General features: G+C 36.4%; 1 protein-coding gene across 1 annotated transcript; it reads right to left on the reverse strand.

Moving 5' to 3' along the window:
* Nucleotides 1–3615: 3615 nt before the first annotated feature.
* Nucleotides 3616–17350, reverse strand: LOC121429113 (WD repeat-containing protein 38-like). The gene is made up of 10 exons (XM_041626021.1): nucleotides 17279–17350; nucleotides 13808–13893; nucleotides 12582–12702; nucleotides 10727–10843; nucleotides 10351–10448; nucleotides 8594–8674; nucleotides 7558–7689; nucleotides 6623–6772; nucleotides 5333–5380; nucleotides 3616–4785 (listed from the first exon to the last, which is right to left on the reverse strand). The coding sequence occupies exons 2-10, from the start codon at nucleotides 13883–13885 to the stop codon at nucleotides 4603–4605; spliced, it is 1008 nt and encodes a 335-aa protein (XP_041481955.1). The 5' UTR covers nucleotides 13886–13893; nucleotides 17279–17350; the 3' UTR covers nucleotides 3616–4602.
* Nucleotides 17351–20055: the final 2705 nt, after the last annotated feature.

A 20055-nucleotide genomic window follows, 5' to 3' on the forward strand; every position in this document is an offset into this window, starting at 1 on the left:
AACTGAACCTTGGTTAACTTGAAGATTTCAACATTGACGACGTCGCCGCCGCCATCGGAAAAGCAGCGCCTATAGCCTCGCTCTGCTGTGCAGGCAAACAAAAAATTAAGATCATATTGGAAGCCAAACAAATATGAATTAATGGAAAGCTGTGAAGAATCATAAAACAGTTTTGTGCACTTTCACTGCTTACCAGCTAGGTATTTTGCTTTATAAACAATCAAATTCATTATTCCCCATAATCGGCTTTATTGGGCTTCTCAAAGACCTGAATTATATTAGGTCATCCTATGTGTCGGAGTTGAGTTTACCTGTATTTTGTGCAGACAGGATTGGTAATTTTACTGTTTTCCAAATTACAAATTGGAAATGTGAATATGCACAAAAAACAATATTTAGAGTAGTTCCTACATATATTGATGAAACTCAAGCTTTTTTGGCCAAGTTTTCCTTGCTGCTTTTTTTTCCAGCAGCTTTTCACCTGTATCTGCATTGAATTTGTATAAAACATTTAATTAGACATGGAGGCGCGATAGCTCAGTCGGTAGAGCGGGGTATTCGTATTCCGGTGACCCGGGTTTGATTCCCACTAGGTGCGCCTGTGCCCTTTGGTAAGGCATTAATCCTCAGTACCAGGTCCTTCGGAGAGGACCTTAAGCCGTCGGTCCTCTGGTGGCTTGCTTACAAGCATTCATGCTTTCTTAGCAATCAGGTAAAAAATCACCACCACTCAAAAACCAATCAATATTCTGAAAGATCAAAAAAAGAAAAGAAATGAAAATATGGTGTTAAGCTGTTGTTAACATTGGTTTAAGCACTACTTGATTCCAAAGACACTTTTCTTTGCCAATCTTCTCAAAATATTTGAATTTGTGAGGTGGAAAACAAGCAAATAATCCAACTTATCTACATGTAAATGCGTGTAATCCCAACTCTGTCCACATAACATGATGACATAGCATTCTTGCTGGTGAATAGCACAATGACACTCATTATCCAGTGTGCAAATCGGAATGTTTCTATAAGAATATTCATCTGGTAAGCTGTAAAAATGCATGAAACTGGCTTACTTGTATTGAAGCTTTAAAGCTTTCCATTAGTGTACGATTTATCAAATGAATTATTTACTTCCAATGAGGTTTCTAAGAGTGAAGAAAAGGATGAATTCTCGATTGCACACAGTCAAAATATATACCTCCATCATTGCTGGACCAGAAATATATTACACACCTAACTTCTATACGTCAAATAATGGCCTATGTGACCTTTGACCTCATAAGCAAAAAATGTAAAAATCTAATTATAATCATTCTTATATGCATACATGAGCAAAGTACAAAATTGTTCTTTGGTAGTTTTTAGTCATCAGAAGGACATGGAAAATTTACCAAATATGCATTACCAAATCTGAAATAAAACAAAACATTGATAAATAAATTGTTTAGTTATTGCAAAAAACTAGATATTGATAAAAAAAATCAGAACACAATTGGATTATAAAGTGTGTGGTGTGCTTTGCACGTTGCTTTCTCTCTCTCTCTTGAGCCTTTCCTGTATTAAATTTAGATTTTTTTTCATCGAACTTCATAATTCGTATGTCCCCTAGCTCTTCCCCTTGACCATGTCTATATCTATTTTATTTTTTTAAACCTAAAAATCCTTAATGCTTTATCAATGCTCAACTTTTAATCCTTTGGAGGAATGTGGCCCAGTGGATTAGTCTCCAGACTTTGAAACAGAGGGTCGTGGGTTCGAATCCCAGCCATGGCTTAATTTCCTTCGGCAAGGAATTTATCCATATTGTGCTGCACTCAACCCAGGTGAGGTGAATGGGTACCTGGCAGGAATGTAATCCTAGTAATCACTGCTGCCGAGCAACAGCTGGGGTAATAATATCTAAGTCCTTGGGAAGTGCATAGAGATATCATTTATAATTTTGATATGCGCTATACAAGAACTGTGTATTATCATTATAATCTAGGCACATGCAGCAGCTATAGGGAAGCAATTATGTCTAATGCAGAAGACTACAAACCATGGCTACAAATCAGCCACAGTCTATATCTACAACATGTATACACTAAAGTCTTGCTCTAGTAGTTCCCTTTTATCGACCAGTGCCCCGTTGCATAAAAGTTACCATTATGGTATGTAGCCAATGGTAATTTCCCTGAAATTACTGATTTTGATTGGCCATTGATCAGCGTTACCATGGTAGTTACCATTGGATGACAAAGTTACCACTATAGTAAATTTTATGCAACGGGGCTCAGGATTCTGAGCATGTTTTTTGTATGAAAACCTGACATCCCTCATAAAAAATACACTAAAAGATACCAGAGTGTATAGGCGATGGCTGCTTTGCAGTGAAGCCACTGTTAGTGGTGTCCTGTATCAGACGTGTCTCGTGTGCTTCGCCTTCACAGCATCAGACTCATAAAAGCAGAGACAATAACTAGATTATAGGCTAGATGCCATGAAATTTGAACAATAACTTTAGATCATTTAAATGTGAGGGGGGGGCAATGGTGCTACCAAAGATACTACAAGGGGAAGATCGGACACTTTGGTGATTTTTTCGAAACGCTCGATAAATGCTCCTGAGGCAGGGCGCCCAACAGCGTTGAGTAAGTAAACCATCCCACATCGGCACGCAGCTGGGAATAAAACATATGGAGAAAATGAGAGAGGGGATTTTGGAGAGGTTTCAAGGGCCGCGCATGGGAACAATTCCACCTTTAATTACCCACGAACCTCTAAAATATATTCATCTTTAATTTCATAGAAAAAAAATGAAAAAAAAATTATGTTAAAAACATCTATTCCTTCACCCCTTCACCATTTCTCTCATATGTTTTGTACACAACCATCTCGCGACACTCAAAGGTAAAAAAGGTCGTTACTTACTCAATGCTGTACGGCGCTCTTCCCGAGCATTTCATTACGCGGTCTATGTACTGTCCGATCTTCCCCTTGTAGTATCTTTAGTGCTACATACAACGAATGTGTTCTCATAATCGTGCAGTTACTTTGAAGGAAACCTCAGAGGGTACACCATACAAGGCTTATTGCAAAGACTGTACGGGAAACCTATATGGAAGCGCTGTGGTGAAGCGGTTCTGACTCTCGCCTTGTAATCAGAGGGTCGTGTGTTCGAATCCCACCACGGCCTAGTGTCCTTTGCCAAGGCGTTAATTCACACTCTGCCTCTCTCCACCCAGGTGTTAAATGGGTAACCAGTGGTATGTGAAAGCTAATATGCCTAGCCATTGAGTCTTGGAACTCTTGTTGGAATGCTCCCAAGGGAGTGGAGAAGGTGCATACATTGTATTCGGGCATGCAAGGATCCGATGACCGGGGTAATGATATGTCTGTAAATGCTTACAGAAGTCGTATTAAGTGCTATATAAATGCGGAATATTATTATCATTACAATATCTACAACATGCCATCATCTGGTACAAATCTGCTTGGCTGAAATAAACAAAATGGCAGAACGGCAGGAAGATTCGACATGTCAAATGTCTGTGATATGATCTGCGATTCTCCTGCAACAAATCAAATTGCACTTACAGCTTGTTGCTAGTTGGCACACACACTCTGCGATTTCGTTGGAATTGGATCTCAGTCCATTCAATTTGCTTTTATTCTTATAAGAATTGTAGTGTTCATAGATGTGAGTATTCATAAGATGATTTAGAATTTTAAACAGTAAGGTATTCCATGTCGCACTATTTGAATAAAATTTACTAAGTTTCATTCCAAAATCGGGTCGCAGACCAACCGTAAGGTGTGCAGTGATCTTAAGGTATTGCTATTCCCTCAGTCACATTTGACCTGCAAGGCCAACACAGAAACTGTGTGCAGTACCACTTAGTCTCAGTTAAATGTGACTGAGCCTACAATCCTAATAATGAAAAAGGAATTTGAATATCCAATCTTAATCGAGACATGGGACGCGTACCATTGGCTATGATCTGAAACCAATTAGCCTTTACTCCAAAATACAGGCTTGCCATCATAAAAAATTGTTAGAGTAATATTCTTACAATCGATTTGCAATTTCAAATAAACGGATACTTTTCATTCACATTTTGCATAAATAAGTGTATTGTTGCCTTGCATAGAGCCTGAATGAATGAAAGAAAGTTATGTGACATACTAACAGGTGCAAGCATAAATCTTGGGCATAGAGCCTGAAGTGAATGATAGAAAGTTACAGGTCAGACTGTATTGTATGCCTGCACCAGGCAAGGTGCTTAAAGAATAGAAATTTTTCTTGTTTTTAAGGTGTGTCCTGAACAGGACCATTGGTACATGTATGTATTGAGTAGAAAACATGTACCATGCTAAGCAACCTGGCAGTTGACTCTTCATGCTCTTCAATCTTGTAAGTGTAGTTGTATGTGAACTCGGTTTTTGTTAAGTCTGAAGACTATTGGATCTAAAAGCTGAATAAAGTGAATATCAAAATGATTTTCTGACATCTATATCTGCGTCGTTATCTTGTACCCCGTATATTTCAACAGCGAAATGCGAAAAGTTCTAAAATTGGATTTTGGGCCAGTTGTAAGGTGTGCATTGGCCTTTATGGTACATTAGCTAACCACCTTCATCATCCTCCTCCTCTTCCTCCTCAACTGTTCCTTCATCCATCTCCCTGTTCACCTCCTCTTCTTTACTCTGTGTCTCCTTTTTCTCGGCGACAGCCATTGCTGCAGCCCCGGATGCAAACAGCGCCCCCTCAGACGAGAACACGCAAGTCTGAAGCTGCTCCAGATCACTCTGTAAAGAGAAATAGGAATAATCTTTAGCTTTATCACTGGATACTTACAAAATTTGTTTCCTTCATGAGACAACAGAAAATGTGTAAAAATATCAAGCCATGTACGGTTTTGTCTCAAAATTATTTTTGGATGGAAGACACTTTGTTCGAAGATCACTGTCAAACTTTGTAAACTGATTATAAAATAAAAATAACCTATTATAATAATAATAATAATATAGGGTATTTATATTGCGTACATATCCACCTTGTTAGGTGCTCAAGGCGCTCCTATATTAACTGGCTAAGCTAGGCATTCATAGCACACACAGCTTTTTTTAAGGATTTACTTCCTACCGGTACCCATTTACCTAACCTGGGTTGAGTGCAGCACATTGTGGATCCGTATCTTGCTGAAGGAAATTACGCCATGGCTGGGATTTGAACCCACGACCCTTTGTTTCAAAGTCCGAAGACTAATCCACTGGGCCACAACGGTCCACATAATTGATCTTTAAATGTGTATTTGACAACAAAATCTTTGGATAAAAGGCCTTGAAGTCTTACCTCAAGCGTCTTGGCACATTCACCAGTTCTCACATCCCATACCTTGACCTGAAAACAGATATCAATAATAGAGAATTACAAGATTATTTCAGGAGTATATAGCCTTAATAAGGGTGTACAATCATCTCTGTTATCATCATCATCATCATCACCATGACTAGTCATCATCACCATCAATCATGACCATCATGACCAAGATTATTTCAGGAGTATATAGCCTTAATAAGGGTGTACAATCATCTCTGTTATCATCATCATCATCATCACCAAGACCATCATCATCACCATCATCATCGTCATCATCATCATCATGACCATCATCATCACCATCATCATCGCCATCATCATCACCACTACCATCATCACCATCATCATAATCATCATCACTACCATCATCACATCATCATCATCATCATCATGAATCATCATCACCATCAATCATGACCATCATCATCACCATCATCATCATGATCATCATCACCATCGTCATCATCATCACCGCTACCATCATCACCATTATCATAATCATCATCACCACTACCATCATCTCATCATCATCATCATCATGAATCATCATCACCATCAATCATGACCATCATCATCACCATCATCATCACCATCATCATCACCATCATCATCATGACCATCATCATCACCATCATCACATCATCATCATCATCATCATGAATCATCATCACCATCAATCATCACCATCATCATCACCATCATCACATCATCATCACCACTACCATCATCACATCATCATCACCACTACCATCATCACATCATCATCACCACTACCATCATCACATCATCATCACCACTACCATCATCACATCATCATCACCACTACCATCATCACATCATCATCACCACTACCATCATCACATCATCATCACCACTACCATCATCACATCATCATCACCACTACCATCATCACATCATCATCATCATCATGAATCATCATCACCATCAATCATCACCATCATCATCACCATCATCATCATAATAGTCAACATCCACATCATCATCATGACCATCATCATCACCATCATCATCGTCATCACCACTACCATCATCACATCATCATCACCACTACCATCATCATAATCATCATCATCACCACTACCATCATCACATAATCATGAATCATCGTCACCATCAATCATCGACATCATCATCACCATCATCATCATAATAGTCAACATCCACATTATCAATGACCATCACCATCACAACCAGTACCCATATCATCCTCTTTCATCTGAAGGAGACATCAATTTTCCCTACCGTCTCATCATCACTTGCACTGGCAACCATACTGCTATCATTAGTGAACGCCAGCGCCCTCACCCAACCGGTGTGTTCCGAGAGCACAAGAAGGCAGCGAGCATCTCGTGAACTCCACAGACGAACAGTCTTGTCCCATGAACCCGTTGCCTACGAAGAAATAAATCAGGAGACAGAATCATATACTCCGATGTTACAGTGTAATAGGGCAATTCCATTAAAAAAAACAACCTTTTTGTACATCTGACCCCCTTTTTTTCTCAATTCTTATTTCACTTCATGAACCGACCAAGTCATGATAATAATAATAATAATATGTCCATTTATATACTTAATATGTGCATATACTCAACTGGCTTTGATACTTAGAATCATATTAGTACCCCAGCTGTAGCTAAGCCGCCATATTAATAGGCGCTAAAGCGTTCAATAAATAAATCCTACCGGGTACCCATTCACCTCACCTGGGTTGAGTGCAGCACAATGTGGATAAATTTCTTGTTGAAGGAAATTACGCCACGGCTGGGATTCGAACCAACGAACATTAGTTTCATTTTATAAAGGGGTCATGTGAAGTGGTGCAGATGTGGGTGCACGTGCAGGTGAAGACGGACAGTCAACCTGTCCGAAACGTCGAGTCTCTCTACTACTCATCATTTCTACTCGCCGACTCAAGCCAGCATCTCCTCATCAGCTCTACTACTCAAGTTGTTCTCACTCAACATTCCTTCTGGTTTACAGTCCTTTTCAGGACTACTTTCAAGAAAGAATACTCTACTCTCAAATCTCCACTTTCTTGCCTATGCATTTCTTCTCTTCTTCTATCCACTGTTTTCTATAACACTCCACATGGTATACCGAAAACCACATCAGCAATTGGAAATGCATTTGTTAAAAAAAAGGGGAAAAATCCTTGTTAAAGTGTAAGTACTCACCAGCATGCCAAGTTTAGAGAAGGCCACTGCGTGGACGTTTCCTGTATGACCTTTAAGAACCCTAACCTGGTCAATACCCGCCTGACGACACAGCGCCCAGAGACGTACGGAATGGTCCCATGAACCTGTAGCCTGGATTTAAGGTTGGTGGACATATCACGGGGTGTATTCAGGTTTCAGAAGTGCTAAAACTTCTTGTCTCATATTTATTTTACTTTGTTACTTCATTAATTCAACTACAACAGACGCAGGACCAATATTACTAATCTTTTTTTTTTCAGCACTCCAAATGCATTTTATTCAGTCAAATAATATAAAAATATACACATAATTTTTTTTACACAATCAATAAATTAACTCAAACAAATAACAATACTTCACATTTCTCTCAAGTAAATGAAGAAAGAAGTGACATTCATCTAGTATCGGATTTGTTAAACAAACCCGATATAGAAAAAAATAAATCTCCTCTCCATTATACTGAACATTTATTTTCTTTGCATACACATACAGGAATTTTGCTGTTTAACGTTTGTAGAATAAATGTTGCTTAATTATACTTAACAAAATATTTAATGCATCATTTCTCCTCATTGAAACCAAAGATTTTTTTTAAACTAAACTTGACATGCACCTGAGCACCTTCATTTATGAAAATTTCTGTTTTCCAATTTAAAAAAAAAATTTACATTTCAAAATGTATATCTTCCAACTCCCTATTACAAAATAAAACTTTTTTTCATTTATACCACTCTTCATCTTTGACAATCTCCATCATTATTAATTTTTTTCTAAAAATCTTATAGGTACATACATTTAAGGGGGAAGTTGGTTGTAATCAAAGCAGAACATCACAGAAATATTGGCATCATAATCCACAGTTTTTTTAATTCTGAAATCTATGAATACCTTTATTATGGCATACTCAACACTAGAGCATGTATTTTAATATATGTTAGATATTATTATTTCTCTGAGAGCAGAAATGGGGGTGGGGTCATTGTAGATTAATAATTTGTGCCATCTAGATACTTACTAGCAAACGATCATTAGCGCTAAAGGCACAGCACTGCACCAAATTCTTGTGTCCAGTTAGTATGTTTCGGGGGGTTCCAGTCTAGTTCAGAAAAAAATGAATTGAATCATTTTTTTAAATAAGAAACATGCACATATAATGATGCGTGGGACTTGCTCCATGAATGTCCATGGTGCCATCCGATCGCCAAAGGAAGTGACTGAAGCAACTGATTCTTTTCAAAATTGACCTTTTCTCTTAATTTAGGAATACTGTCTGTATGCTCAGCATGATGCTAAAGGAATTAGAGTCAAATGGCCCCCAATATCTAAAATATAGAACTTTCAAATTAAAGTAACTCTATGAATTTCTATCTAGAACAAGACACATTTTTTTTTCTAATTTACTGAAAAACTCCTTCCACAGAGTTACTTGCTTTTTTATAAAGGGTGGGGGTGCAGCGTAGACAATGCGTGCACTAAATAAGTGAACATTACTCTTTTTAAGCATCGGGGGGGGGGGGGGCAGAATACATACTTTTTATAGGACAAGTCGATGCAAACAAAAAGTTGATTTGAATATAAAGAGAAAAATCCAACACGCATAACACTGAAAACATCATCAAAATCGGATGAAAAATAAGAAAGTTATGACATTTTAAAATTTCGCTTAATTTCACAAAACAGTTATATGAACATTCTGGCTGGTATGCAAATTGGCAGACTGATCACGTCACCCACTCACTATTTATTTTGTATTTTATTATATGAAATATTCAAATTTTCTCCTCAATGTTCTGTGAAGTAAAGTTTTATTCCTCTCTGAACATGCGGAATTACCATTGTTTTAACATTTTATGGTTCAGTCAAGTTGGTCCCTATTGTCAAATCTGTAAAAACTGAAATATTGTATATGGAAATAAAGAACAAAAGAAACAGTGAGTGAGGGACATCATTGACTCTCTGATTTGCATGTCACTATAAAGTTGTACATGCAACTGTTTTGTGAAAAATAAGCGAAACTTTGAAATGTCATAACTTTCTTATTTTACATCTGATTTTAATGAAATGTTCAGTGTTATGCTTGCTTGGTTTTTCTTTATTGATTCAAATCAACATTTTGATGGGGTGGACTTGACCTTTAAGTAACTTGGATTTCTATAACTACTATTAATGCAAAGGTCCAGTGGACAGATCTATCATATCTGGCAGGACATGAAGTGGGCATCACTAGTACTCTTTTTATAAAATAGTGTATGTTTTTATGGACAAGATGTAAAAAGAATGAATGTATGTAAAAGAGATATGTAAAATAATTCAATAATAAATAATAATCATATGGAGCTTTTATATAGCGCTTATTACAAAACAGTTTCTAAGCACTCTACAATTTAAACAGAATGCGAATAAAACAAATACAATACAATCAATTTAATAGAAACAAATTATGAATAAAATAGAAAGAAAATAACATACAACTGGATAAAATAAAATAGAAAGAAAATAACATACAACTGGTATTCAATAAGTGTAAAACATAAAGAGGTAATGAAATATCAATCATATAACAACAAATCAATAGAGAGATAACAGATAACGGGTCATTGCAACAGCTTACTTGTTTTGTTGATTAAAAAGATGGGTTTGAGTCAATTTTTTAATTCATCGACAATAGGAGAATTTAATTTGTTATTGTTTTGTTTACATTATGAAACAAAGGTTCTTTTTTGTTCTCTGGAATAAAAATGAAAGAAAGAAAAAATATATGACAGGACATACCTCTAAATTCCAAACAATAGCAGTGCAATCCCATGATCCTGAGCAGAGTAGCCGACCGTCACTTGAAAACCCTACCGTCTCAACGCATCTTGAGTGACCTGTAGAATCATAGATTAAAAGAAATATATATAATGCAGACAACGTAGGTACTAATGATGCATCTAAGGCTAAACAAGTCATTCCAAAGCACTACTTCAGCGCTATAAGCACCAGGCACTGAGAACCGATGGACTAAAGAATGAGCGAATTGGTGCAGTGCACTAAAAACTGGGCCTAAATTCATCGAGAATATCATCGCATGGTGAAAGACCACTTGTTGAGTGCATGCAAATGCTTAACAATCATGAATAGATAATTTGCATTCGGTTCAACTTACCCTGAAGTTTGTAAATGATATCCGAGTTTCTTGTCCTCCACACAATCACTGTTCGGTCGTAGGAAGCGCTGGCGATGTAGCGACTATCTGGAGATACAGCTACCCCTTTGACTGCACCTGTGCATTATTTTGACCAAACAAATATGACGATAATCATCTTATCAATACATTGATTGTTGATGGTCATGATGATGAGGAAGGTAGGTAGGTAGGTAGGGTAAGGTTAGGTAGGTAGGTAGGTAGGTAGGTAGGTTAGGTTAGGTTAGGTTAGGTTAGGTTAGGTTAGGTTAGGTTAGGTTAGGTTAGGTTAGGTTAGGTTAGGTTAGGTTAGGTAGGTAGGTAGGTAGGTAGAGAGAGAGAGAGAGAGAGAGATAGAGATAGATAGATAGATAGACCAAAAAAATATGACGATAATCATCTTATCAACACATTGATTGTTGATGGCCATGATGATGAGGATGACAGATAGACAGATAGATAGAGAGAGAGAGAGAGAGAGATAGATAGAGATAGATAGATAAAATGGATTTTATTAAAAAAACGTCACGTCTCGCAGTACAAAGTGAAATGAACATGAATTACAGATAAAAAGAATTACAAGACAATAAACAATATACAGTAAATAGGAAATTAAATTAAAGGATGAGGAGCAGGAGGAAGAGGAAAAGGAGGATAATGATGGTGGTTATCACAATCATCATAATTATCATCATCATCTTCATCATCATCATTACAGAAAGAAAAATAAAATCAAGAATGGCATATAAGAGGAATAGCATTCAATAATACACAACTGATTATTGAAATTCAATTGATATCAATCAGGAGAAAGAAATATAAAATACACAATATTACTGCAATAAATATAATACAAACACTAAAAGAAATTATTAATTATGTAGTATTTTGTAAGAAGTGATGTGAAGCTAGGCTTCTTCAACAAATTCACATAGTAAATAAATAGCGATAAAATGGTGATAAAATAGAGATACATTTATCTAAAACTTTAATTTGTGGAAATGGAAAGTAAACTATTCCTTATAATTTAATTATTGAATCTTCTGCACTCTAAATTCATTTTTGCAAGTTGAACCGTGCCTGCCCTCTGATTACTCATTATAGTTATAGAAATTCAGTTTCAAATGCTTTTCAAATGACATATCAGAAATTGTTATTTGAAAATGGAAATTGTAAAACAATATTCTTAAAGTACTACCACTTACACAAAAAATACTCAATGATACAAAGTTTTTTTTTGATAGCCTTATCCACTTCCAGAATTATTATTTTTCTGAAGCTACTACTTGTGGACAATCAAACAACTTTTTCTCTGTTTTCCCATTTTTCTTTTCACAGGGGAATATCGCAAATATTTATAATAGTACTTGCATATTTCTCTGTTTCAAACACGAGTTGTACTTCATTTCAACAGCAACATGAAAGACTTTATGATGTTGTTTGAAGGTTTGCATAGTGGCATGTACAATTGCTAATGTGGTTTACGGTACACCATGTGGAGTGTCATAGAAAACAGTGGATAGAAGAGAAGAAATGGATAGGCGAGAGAGACTCCTCTACTACTCATCATCTCTCCTCGCCGACTCAAGCCAGCTTCTCCTCATGAGCTCTACTACTCAAGCTGTTCTTACTCAACATTCCTTCTGGTTTACAGTCCTTTTCAGGACTACTTTCAAGAAAGAATACTCTACTCTCAAATCTCCTCTTTCTCGCCTATGCATTTCTTCTCTTCTTCTATCCACTGTTTTCTATTACACTCCACATGGTGTACCGTAAACCACATCAGACTTTATGATGTCAGAAATTAACTCTGGACTATTCCTCTTTATTTTTTTACCTGTGTGTCCAAAAAATCTGCACACCAGGATGTTTTTCGGTCTGTTCCAAACACGCACCCTGCCATCATCTGACCCAGTGACCATCATCTCCAGATCCCTGGAGAAAGCCACGCAATTGATCTAAAATAATGAAACATTTTAATGATGATAATCATAGCTCTGGATGTATTACACGCTTTTTGCCTGATTATACAAAGCGCTGCTATTATTACCCTGGCTTTAGCTGTGCTGCCATTCAGGCGATGAAGCATTCAAAATTTCTTCCTACAGGGTACCCATTCACCTCACAATGTGGGTACACTTCTTGCTCAAGGAAAACACGCTATGGCTGGGAATTGAACCCACATCCCTAAGATTGGAAGATGCGAGTCTATAACAACTAGATCATGATGCCCCCACAATATTGTACAAAAATAAATTTACAGAAACAAAATCGTGAAAGTCTGTTAAGACAATAACTTTGTTAGTTGAAAGTAACACCTGACAATGTTTACAATCTATCATATAGAAATTAACTAATATGTAAATTGACCTCTGTAGCCTTTGCTGCTGGTAAACATTTACATCATGTACCAATAAATGTATGCAAATGAAAATAAATGAAACATAGTCTGTACACTTGAACAATTGCTGTATGGCTTAAAATTTATAATTATTATTGCAACAACAGCTGTATGGAGATTTTTGTTTACATTATTATTAAGTCCTGAAATTACCCCCCCCCCCTTCAAAAAAAGAAGATTAATTACACTACAGCTACTACTTTTACATGGTAATAAAAACAACAATAATAATGATAATAATAATAAAAGTAAAAATATTAAAGAGTAGATTTCAAAATGATATTTCTACATTCAAAAAAATGAAAAAAATTCTGGATAACAGTTTCCTTGAAGAAAAAATTGCAGAAATATCTGTCTTCTTCCCATTTTGATGTCACCTTGTAAAATGAAACTGTGACAAATGGATGTATAATCTTTTCTCAAAATATCATTTCTCTTTGGGGAGGGGGGATATATTTAACTGCCATATTGAATAGCATAATTTGACCTGTAAGCCATGACAATCAAGGATATCAGAGGAATCAAATGCTCATTTAATGTAATAAATATTATAAGGTTTGATCCATTATTACTCAAAGTGTATGTAACATGTGAAATGGGTGTTATTTTTAATGTGATAGAAAATAATTTTCAAATGAAGAAAAATTAAAACAAAAACCCACCTCATCTTTGTGTTTTTCATATCTTGTCTTCTTCTTTGCACCAAAAGTACCATCAAGCTCTAACCGAGCTGCCAGCATGGTTTGATCTATGGCAAAGAATTAAAAAAAGAATCCAGCCTTGGTCAAAAAAATGTTGTGTTGGAAGAAAAAAAAATCAAACAGAATGGTGAAAATTTGAAAGAAATCAGACAAGAAATAAAGAAATTAAAAATAGAGCTCCCTGAAGACTATATTTTGAATTTGCAACTGAGTAAGTAAATTATGAAAAGGGGCAAAGACAACTTTTCATAGGCCATGTAAACAATTATCAGGGATTTGTGGTTTTCTCCTAAGTACCCATTCCCCTAGGGAAGTTAATCCAGGTAGTATATTGTTTTATGTCCTCATAAAAGAAAAATATAATTTGAAATAAAACTGTTGAAAGAAATTATATTTTAGCCACTTTATGTATTGGAGTATTAGGAAGAGTAGTTTTTGCCTTACATGACTATGACATCAAACATGCAGCCAATTTGAAGTCTCCATTGATATACATGTAGTGACCACCAAGTTTGCCAACTTTTGAAAATTTTTAACTTTTTTTCATTGTTTATCCCAATATTCTTTCAAATTTTACCTATCAACTTGTCTGATTTTCCTTTTTCCTCTAAAAACAAGCTTTTATTTGGGTTTGATTCCCCTTTAATAAACAAATGTATTCAGACTTTGGTAAATGGATTGGTTAGCCATGTATCCTAGCAATATAGGTACGGGAGGGGGGTGTTTCACAAAGATTTTAGAATGACTTAGAGTCGCACTTAAATGTCTAGTTGCGTGCAGTTTAAAAGGCATGACCCCATCAGTCAGATCAAGGAAAGAGGAAACGCACTACAGCGTATTGATCAATAAGATTGCATGTTGCATATCATGTCGGCATTTATGTGCGACTCAAAAGTCATACTTAAATCTCTGTGAACCCCCCCCCCCAGGTGTGGTGCCCCATGTTATGTCCTTGCAGTCACACCTGTGCAATTCTAATCAGAGAAGAAATGCAACCACAATGCACATCTGGGCTAGTCTTGAGGACGCAATGATGATTATTTTTGACAAACTGACATATACTTCTTCATCATTGACATCTTGACACTGTTGTAATAGACTCTTAAGCGAAGCACCATAATAAAGATGGATTCCCCTTGGAAATCCATCTTTTTTATTAACAAGTGGAATGCCTCTGGCCGTCTCACCTGCATCACGCGGTTTAATATAGCAGCAGTGCTGACTTTGAATACTACTCTAACTCGCACAAGATGTTCAGTGATACATGGTTACTCTTATGTCCACTTTTTATGAACTAGACCAATAAACTTACAGAGATATGATGGTTATTCAACAAAAAACCCCAACATGGCCAAAGTTCATTGACCTTACATGACCTTTGACCTTGATCATGTGACCTGAAACTCGCACAGGATGTTCAGTGATACTTGATTACTCTTATGTACAAGTTTCATGAATCAGATCCATAAACTTTCAAAGTTTTGATGGTAATTCAACTGATACACCCACTTCGGCCAAAGTTCATTGACCTTTGACCTTGGTCATGTGACCTGAAACGCGCACAGGATGTTCAGTGATATTTGATTACTCATATGTCCAAGTTTAATGAACTAGACTAATAAACTTTCAAAGTTATGATGGTAATTCAACAGATACCCCCGATTTGGCCAAAGTTCATTGACCCTAAATGACCTTTGACCTTAATCATGAGACCTGAAACTTGTACAAAATATTCAGTGATGCTTGATTACTATTATGTCCAAGTTTCATGAATCAGATCCATAAACTTTCAAAGTTATGATGGGAATTCAACAGATATCCCCAATTCGGCCAAAGTTCATTGACCCTAAATGACCTTTGACCTTGGTCATGTGACGTGAAACTCATGCAGGATGTTCAGTGATACTTGATTAACCTTATGTCCAAGTTTCATGAACTAGGTCCATATATTTTCTAAGTTATGATGACATTTCAAAAACTTAACCTCAGGTTAAGATTTCAATGTTGATTCCTCCAACATGGTCTAAGTTCATTGACTCTATGACCTTTGACCTTGGTCATGTGACATGAAACTTTAATAGGATGTTCAGTAATACTTGATTAACCTTATGGCCAAGTTTCATGAACTAGGTCCATATACTTTCTAAGTTATGATGTCATTTCAAAAACTTAACCTCAGGTTAAGATTTGATGTTGACGCCGCCGCCGCCGTCGGAAAAGCGGCGCCTATAGTCTCACTCTGCTTCGCAGGTGAGACAAAAATCACGTAATTGGTCGTGATTTTATTTAACTTTACATCTTCCTACACCTAATGCGTAGGAAGGTTTAAAAAACAGGGGGAAAAATAAAGGATTTTTACCAGACCGATATCGCGTAGTCCCCTCGATCCACATGTAATACCGATGTAAACAATGCAAATAGAATGGCTTGTGTGTGTTTTGAGTTTTTGACAGACGTGTATCAATCAGGTATGATTATTTACGTCTGGGACCGACCTTTAACGTCACCATCCGAAAGACGTGATCAGGGCTCAAACCTCGAACCTCTGCATCAATTTGTAACTTCCCCACAGCATGGATTACAGGCACACGCCACAACGCCCAACGCGTCGACCCTTGAACCGCTTATGTATTACTATTACATACTTCCGGTTAGCGATGCCATTCTAAAGATCAATTTATAGATAAAAATTATTATTTTACAAATAATAAAATATATTACGTGACTATAAATTATTAATAGTATCATATTAATTATTTATAATTATGTAAGAAATTTTAATATTTGTAAAATAATAATTTTTATCTATAAATTGTTCTTCAAAGAGTTACGCAAGTACGTAATACATAAGCGGTTCAAGGATCGACGCCATTGTATTTGCGTTGTTCACATCGTATATTAAGAGTCTATTACAACAGTGTCAAGACGTCAATGATGAAGAAGCTAGTATATGCCAGAAGAAGAAGTGAAAGACTAATAGAAATCTGACTGGCCATGATTTTTTGCAAATCAATTATTAGGCCTAGCCCTAGGCCCTAGACAAATTAGAATCATATGATAAAAAGACACAAACTTTGTTCAATTTTAATGAGAATTTTGGCACACATAAAATTTAAAAATAGGGCCTATAAGGAACAATATATACTGATCTTGTTTACTTGTTTAACCTCCTTAAGTTCATTTTTAAAATTAAGACAATTGCAAGACACTCCTTATACACTAACATGAAATTCATTATGTGGGAAAATCAAAACACAAGATTCGTATGATCCGAACACCCGCGAGTCGATGCCTCGAGGAATTACATTACACAAATCAAGTTCATGAATTTTTGAATCCATACCATTCCCCATTCACTCCAATGCCCTCTAAGCTAACATATAAGACAATAAAAACATTGATATCTGCATTAAAACAAATAGAAAATCATACCATGTTCGTCTTGTTGTGAATAACAACGGAACGCTGTCAGTTATTATTCTAAGTAAGGCACCTCTAAAGGGAAAGCAAAGTAGAAAATATATAGGCCGCGCCTATCGGCCATTTAAAAAAAAATAATATGTTTTTACTGTTCAAAGTAAAACATTTCCGGACTGTGTGCATATGAATTGCAGGTACCACACATGCATTTTATCATAAGATATTTCAAATCTATGATTTTCCTAGATTTGAGTAAGATCTCGATTTTCATTTGATTCCCCCGAAAATTTGATGGGGGCCAATTTATGTGTTACTTATGGGCAAAAAATAAAAATAAATAGATAAAAGAAATTTGAAAATTCTTCCTTCAGAAAATCCAATGTATTCTAATCAAGTTCACCGATTCGTGAAAATGTATAGTTCCTATCATTTCAATTGCAAACTTTGCAATAATTTTACATTTTATACCCCGTGTATAATTCTCTGCCGTTATATCTTGTTTGACTTTCCATACTTTCAAAAATAATTAGCTAATAAGCTAGAGCTAAAGGCCCCTCAAACATTGGGATGCTGAATCAAATAACAAATATAAAAAGACAACCTCGTTTGGGCAGGAGATCTCCTAGCTGCCCCCTTAATTCCCCCCCCCCCTCCGTTTGGGCAGGAGATCTCCTAGCTGCCCCCTTCCCCCCCCCCCTCCGACACGGTGATCGAAGAGAATGCGGCAGGGAGGAAAGGGGTAGTGTGTGTGTATTTGAGTTTTGTCAGACGTGTATCAATCAGATATGAGATACGTCTGGGACCAACCTTTAACGTCACCATCCGAAAGACGTGACCAGGGCTCGAACCTCGAACCTCTACATCAATTTGTAACTTCCCCACAGCTTGGATTACAGGCGCACGCCACAACGCCCAGTAGGAAAATGCGTCGCAGAATATGATACCTCTATTTTTTGTCCATTTAAAAGTGTACCCCAGAGAAATAACGAAGTGGCCATACATTGCCTTCTTCCCCTTGGGGTTGAATTGAATTGAATTTATTTTCATACTTCACAAGATAGCAAAATAATAACATAGTACAAGTACTACATTTGATTACATACAGTAATGGCAGTAAATACAGTGAAATATGAAGGAACCTGCATGCATAAAAAGCAGAGCTTGTAATGTCTGCAGGGTTGATACCCCCGCCATTAATACGCCTGTGGTGTACCCTGTGCCATATTAGTCTGCATGCACAGACCCTCATTGGAACTTTGATCAACAAGTGTGCCTCTACGCAAAGACTATAGCACATATTCCAATACAGGAGCGAGAGAGCCTTCAGTACACAAGGCATAAGTAGGCTGCACATTCAGACCCTTATTTCGAGTGAAGGGTTTGCCCAGCAGACTAGTGCCATATCACTATTAAAGTTTTTTTTAAATAATTCAAAGTTATCAATGATAACATGTCCAGTTTACGATTATCGAAAAAAATCAAAATTTCCTTCATTTCACTTCTTCATAATTATTATCACATATAACGCTGTAATTTATACTATAGATGATAGCGTCCGCCGACGAGTATGCCATGCACATGCCCCCGTGAAAAGTTTGCTTCACCAATTCATTTTCCTCTTCTTCTAAGTTTACAATATAAGAAATATTTTTCATTTTACTCGCACTCAAATGAATATTTTCACGTGTTATGATTGAAATCCTTTGCAATAAATTTTTACCGTGTTTAATTCCCAGGAAATCTATCTTTAATAAGCCAGTTCGTAATTCCTTCCATCTACGCATGATCAGAAGAAGGTCATTTGTACTAAAGTGACATGGTGGTTTGAAATCTAATGAGATAAGCACCAACTTTGATGTCTTGATTATTCATATATTCTTTTGAATTGTCCTTTTCATTTACATCCACAAAAAACAACGACGCTTCCACGAACGACTGGTATTTCACAGTTTGTCAAGTACATTGTGCAACATGCTAAGATATGCATTCAAAGTAGGAATGCAACAAATACCTTCATTAAGTGTTCATTGGTTTGCTATTCTAGTCACCTGGTCTATTCAATTTCTTCATCCTGCTATGTAAGGCAAGCTTACGTAATATCTTGCTTTGAAATCTGCTCATCGTGATGAAAGAAATGAACATTTGACCAAAATTGCCCATGAAGTAACTACGAACTGGTTTATTGCTTCAATCGCGACTTTCCATTTTTACAATGACCATACCTTGGGATATATAGGGATGAAGCCCAACCCATAAAAGATAAGAGGAGGAATAAAAGTGAATGTAATAATGTGAGGTGTTAATTGGAAAGAAGGAAAACTTTCAGGTGTCATCGTATCTTTCACTCGCAATTTTGCAAGTTGAGAGAGATGGGTCCTTATTTTGTTCAGGGGGGTAATAAAGGTATTAAAATAATGATACCTTTTTTAAAACAACATAGCTCGCACTTCACGCTCGCTTGGTGATATATGTATTTTCTTCATGAATCACTAAAAACAATTCTTTAAAAAATGAGTAAATTAAAATAAAATGAAAATCAGCTTGCGCTTCTTACTCGCGTCATTATTGTTTAGTTAAATACAGTACTCATCTTGTTCATGATTACAAACATGCAACTCTGCTCAGATTGTTTAATATTCAATTCGGGTGTAAATACATGAAAATTTAAATTTGTCCAAGAACTTGAGCTTGATTTTTTTTTCAGGCGTTATTATCCCACCCCCACCACCATCACCACCGTCATCATCATCATCATCATCGTCATCATCGTCATCATCATCATCATCACC

The sequence above is a fragment of the Lytechinus variegatus genome, chromosome 15, assembly GCF_018143015.1.
Source record: "Lytechinus variegatus isolate NC3 chromosome 15, Lvar_3.0, whole genome shotgun sequence".
Lineage (NCBI taxonomy): Eukaryota > Metazoa > Echinodermata > Echinoidea > Temnopleuroida > Toxopneustidae > Lytechinus > Lytechinus variegatus.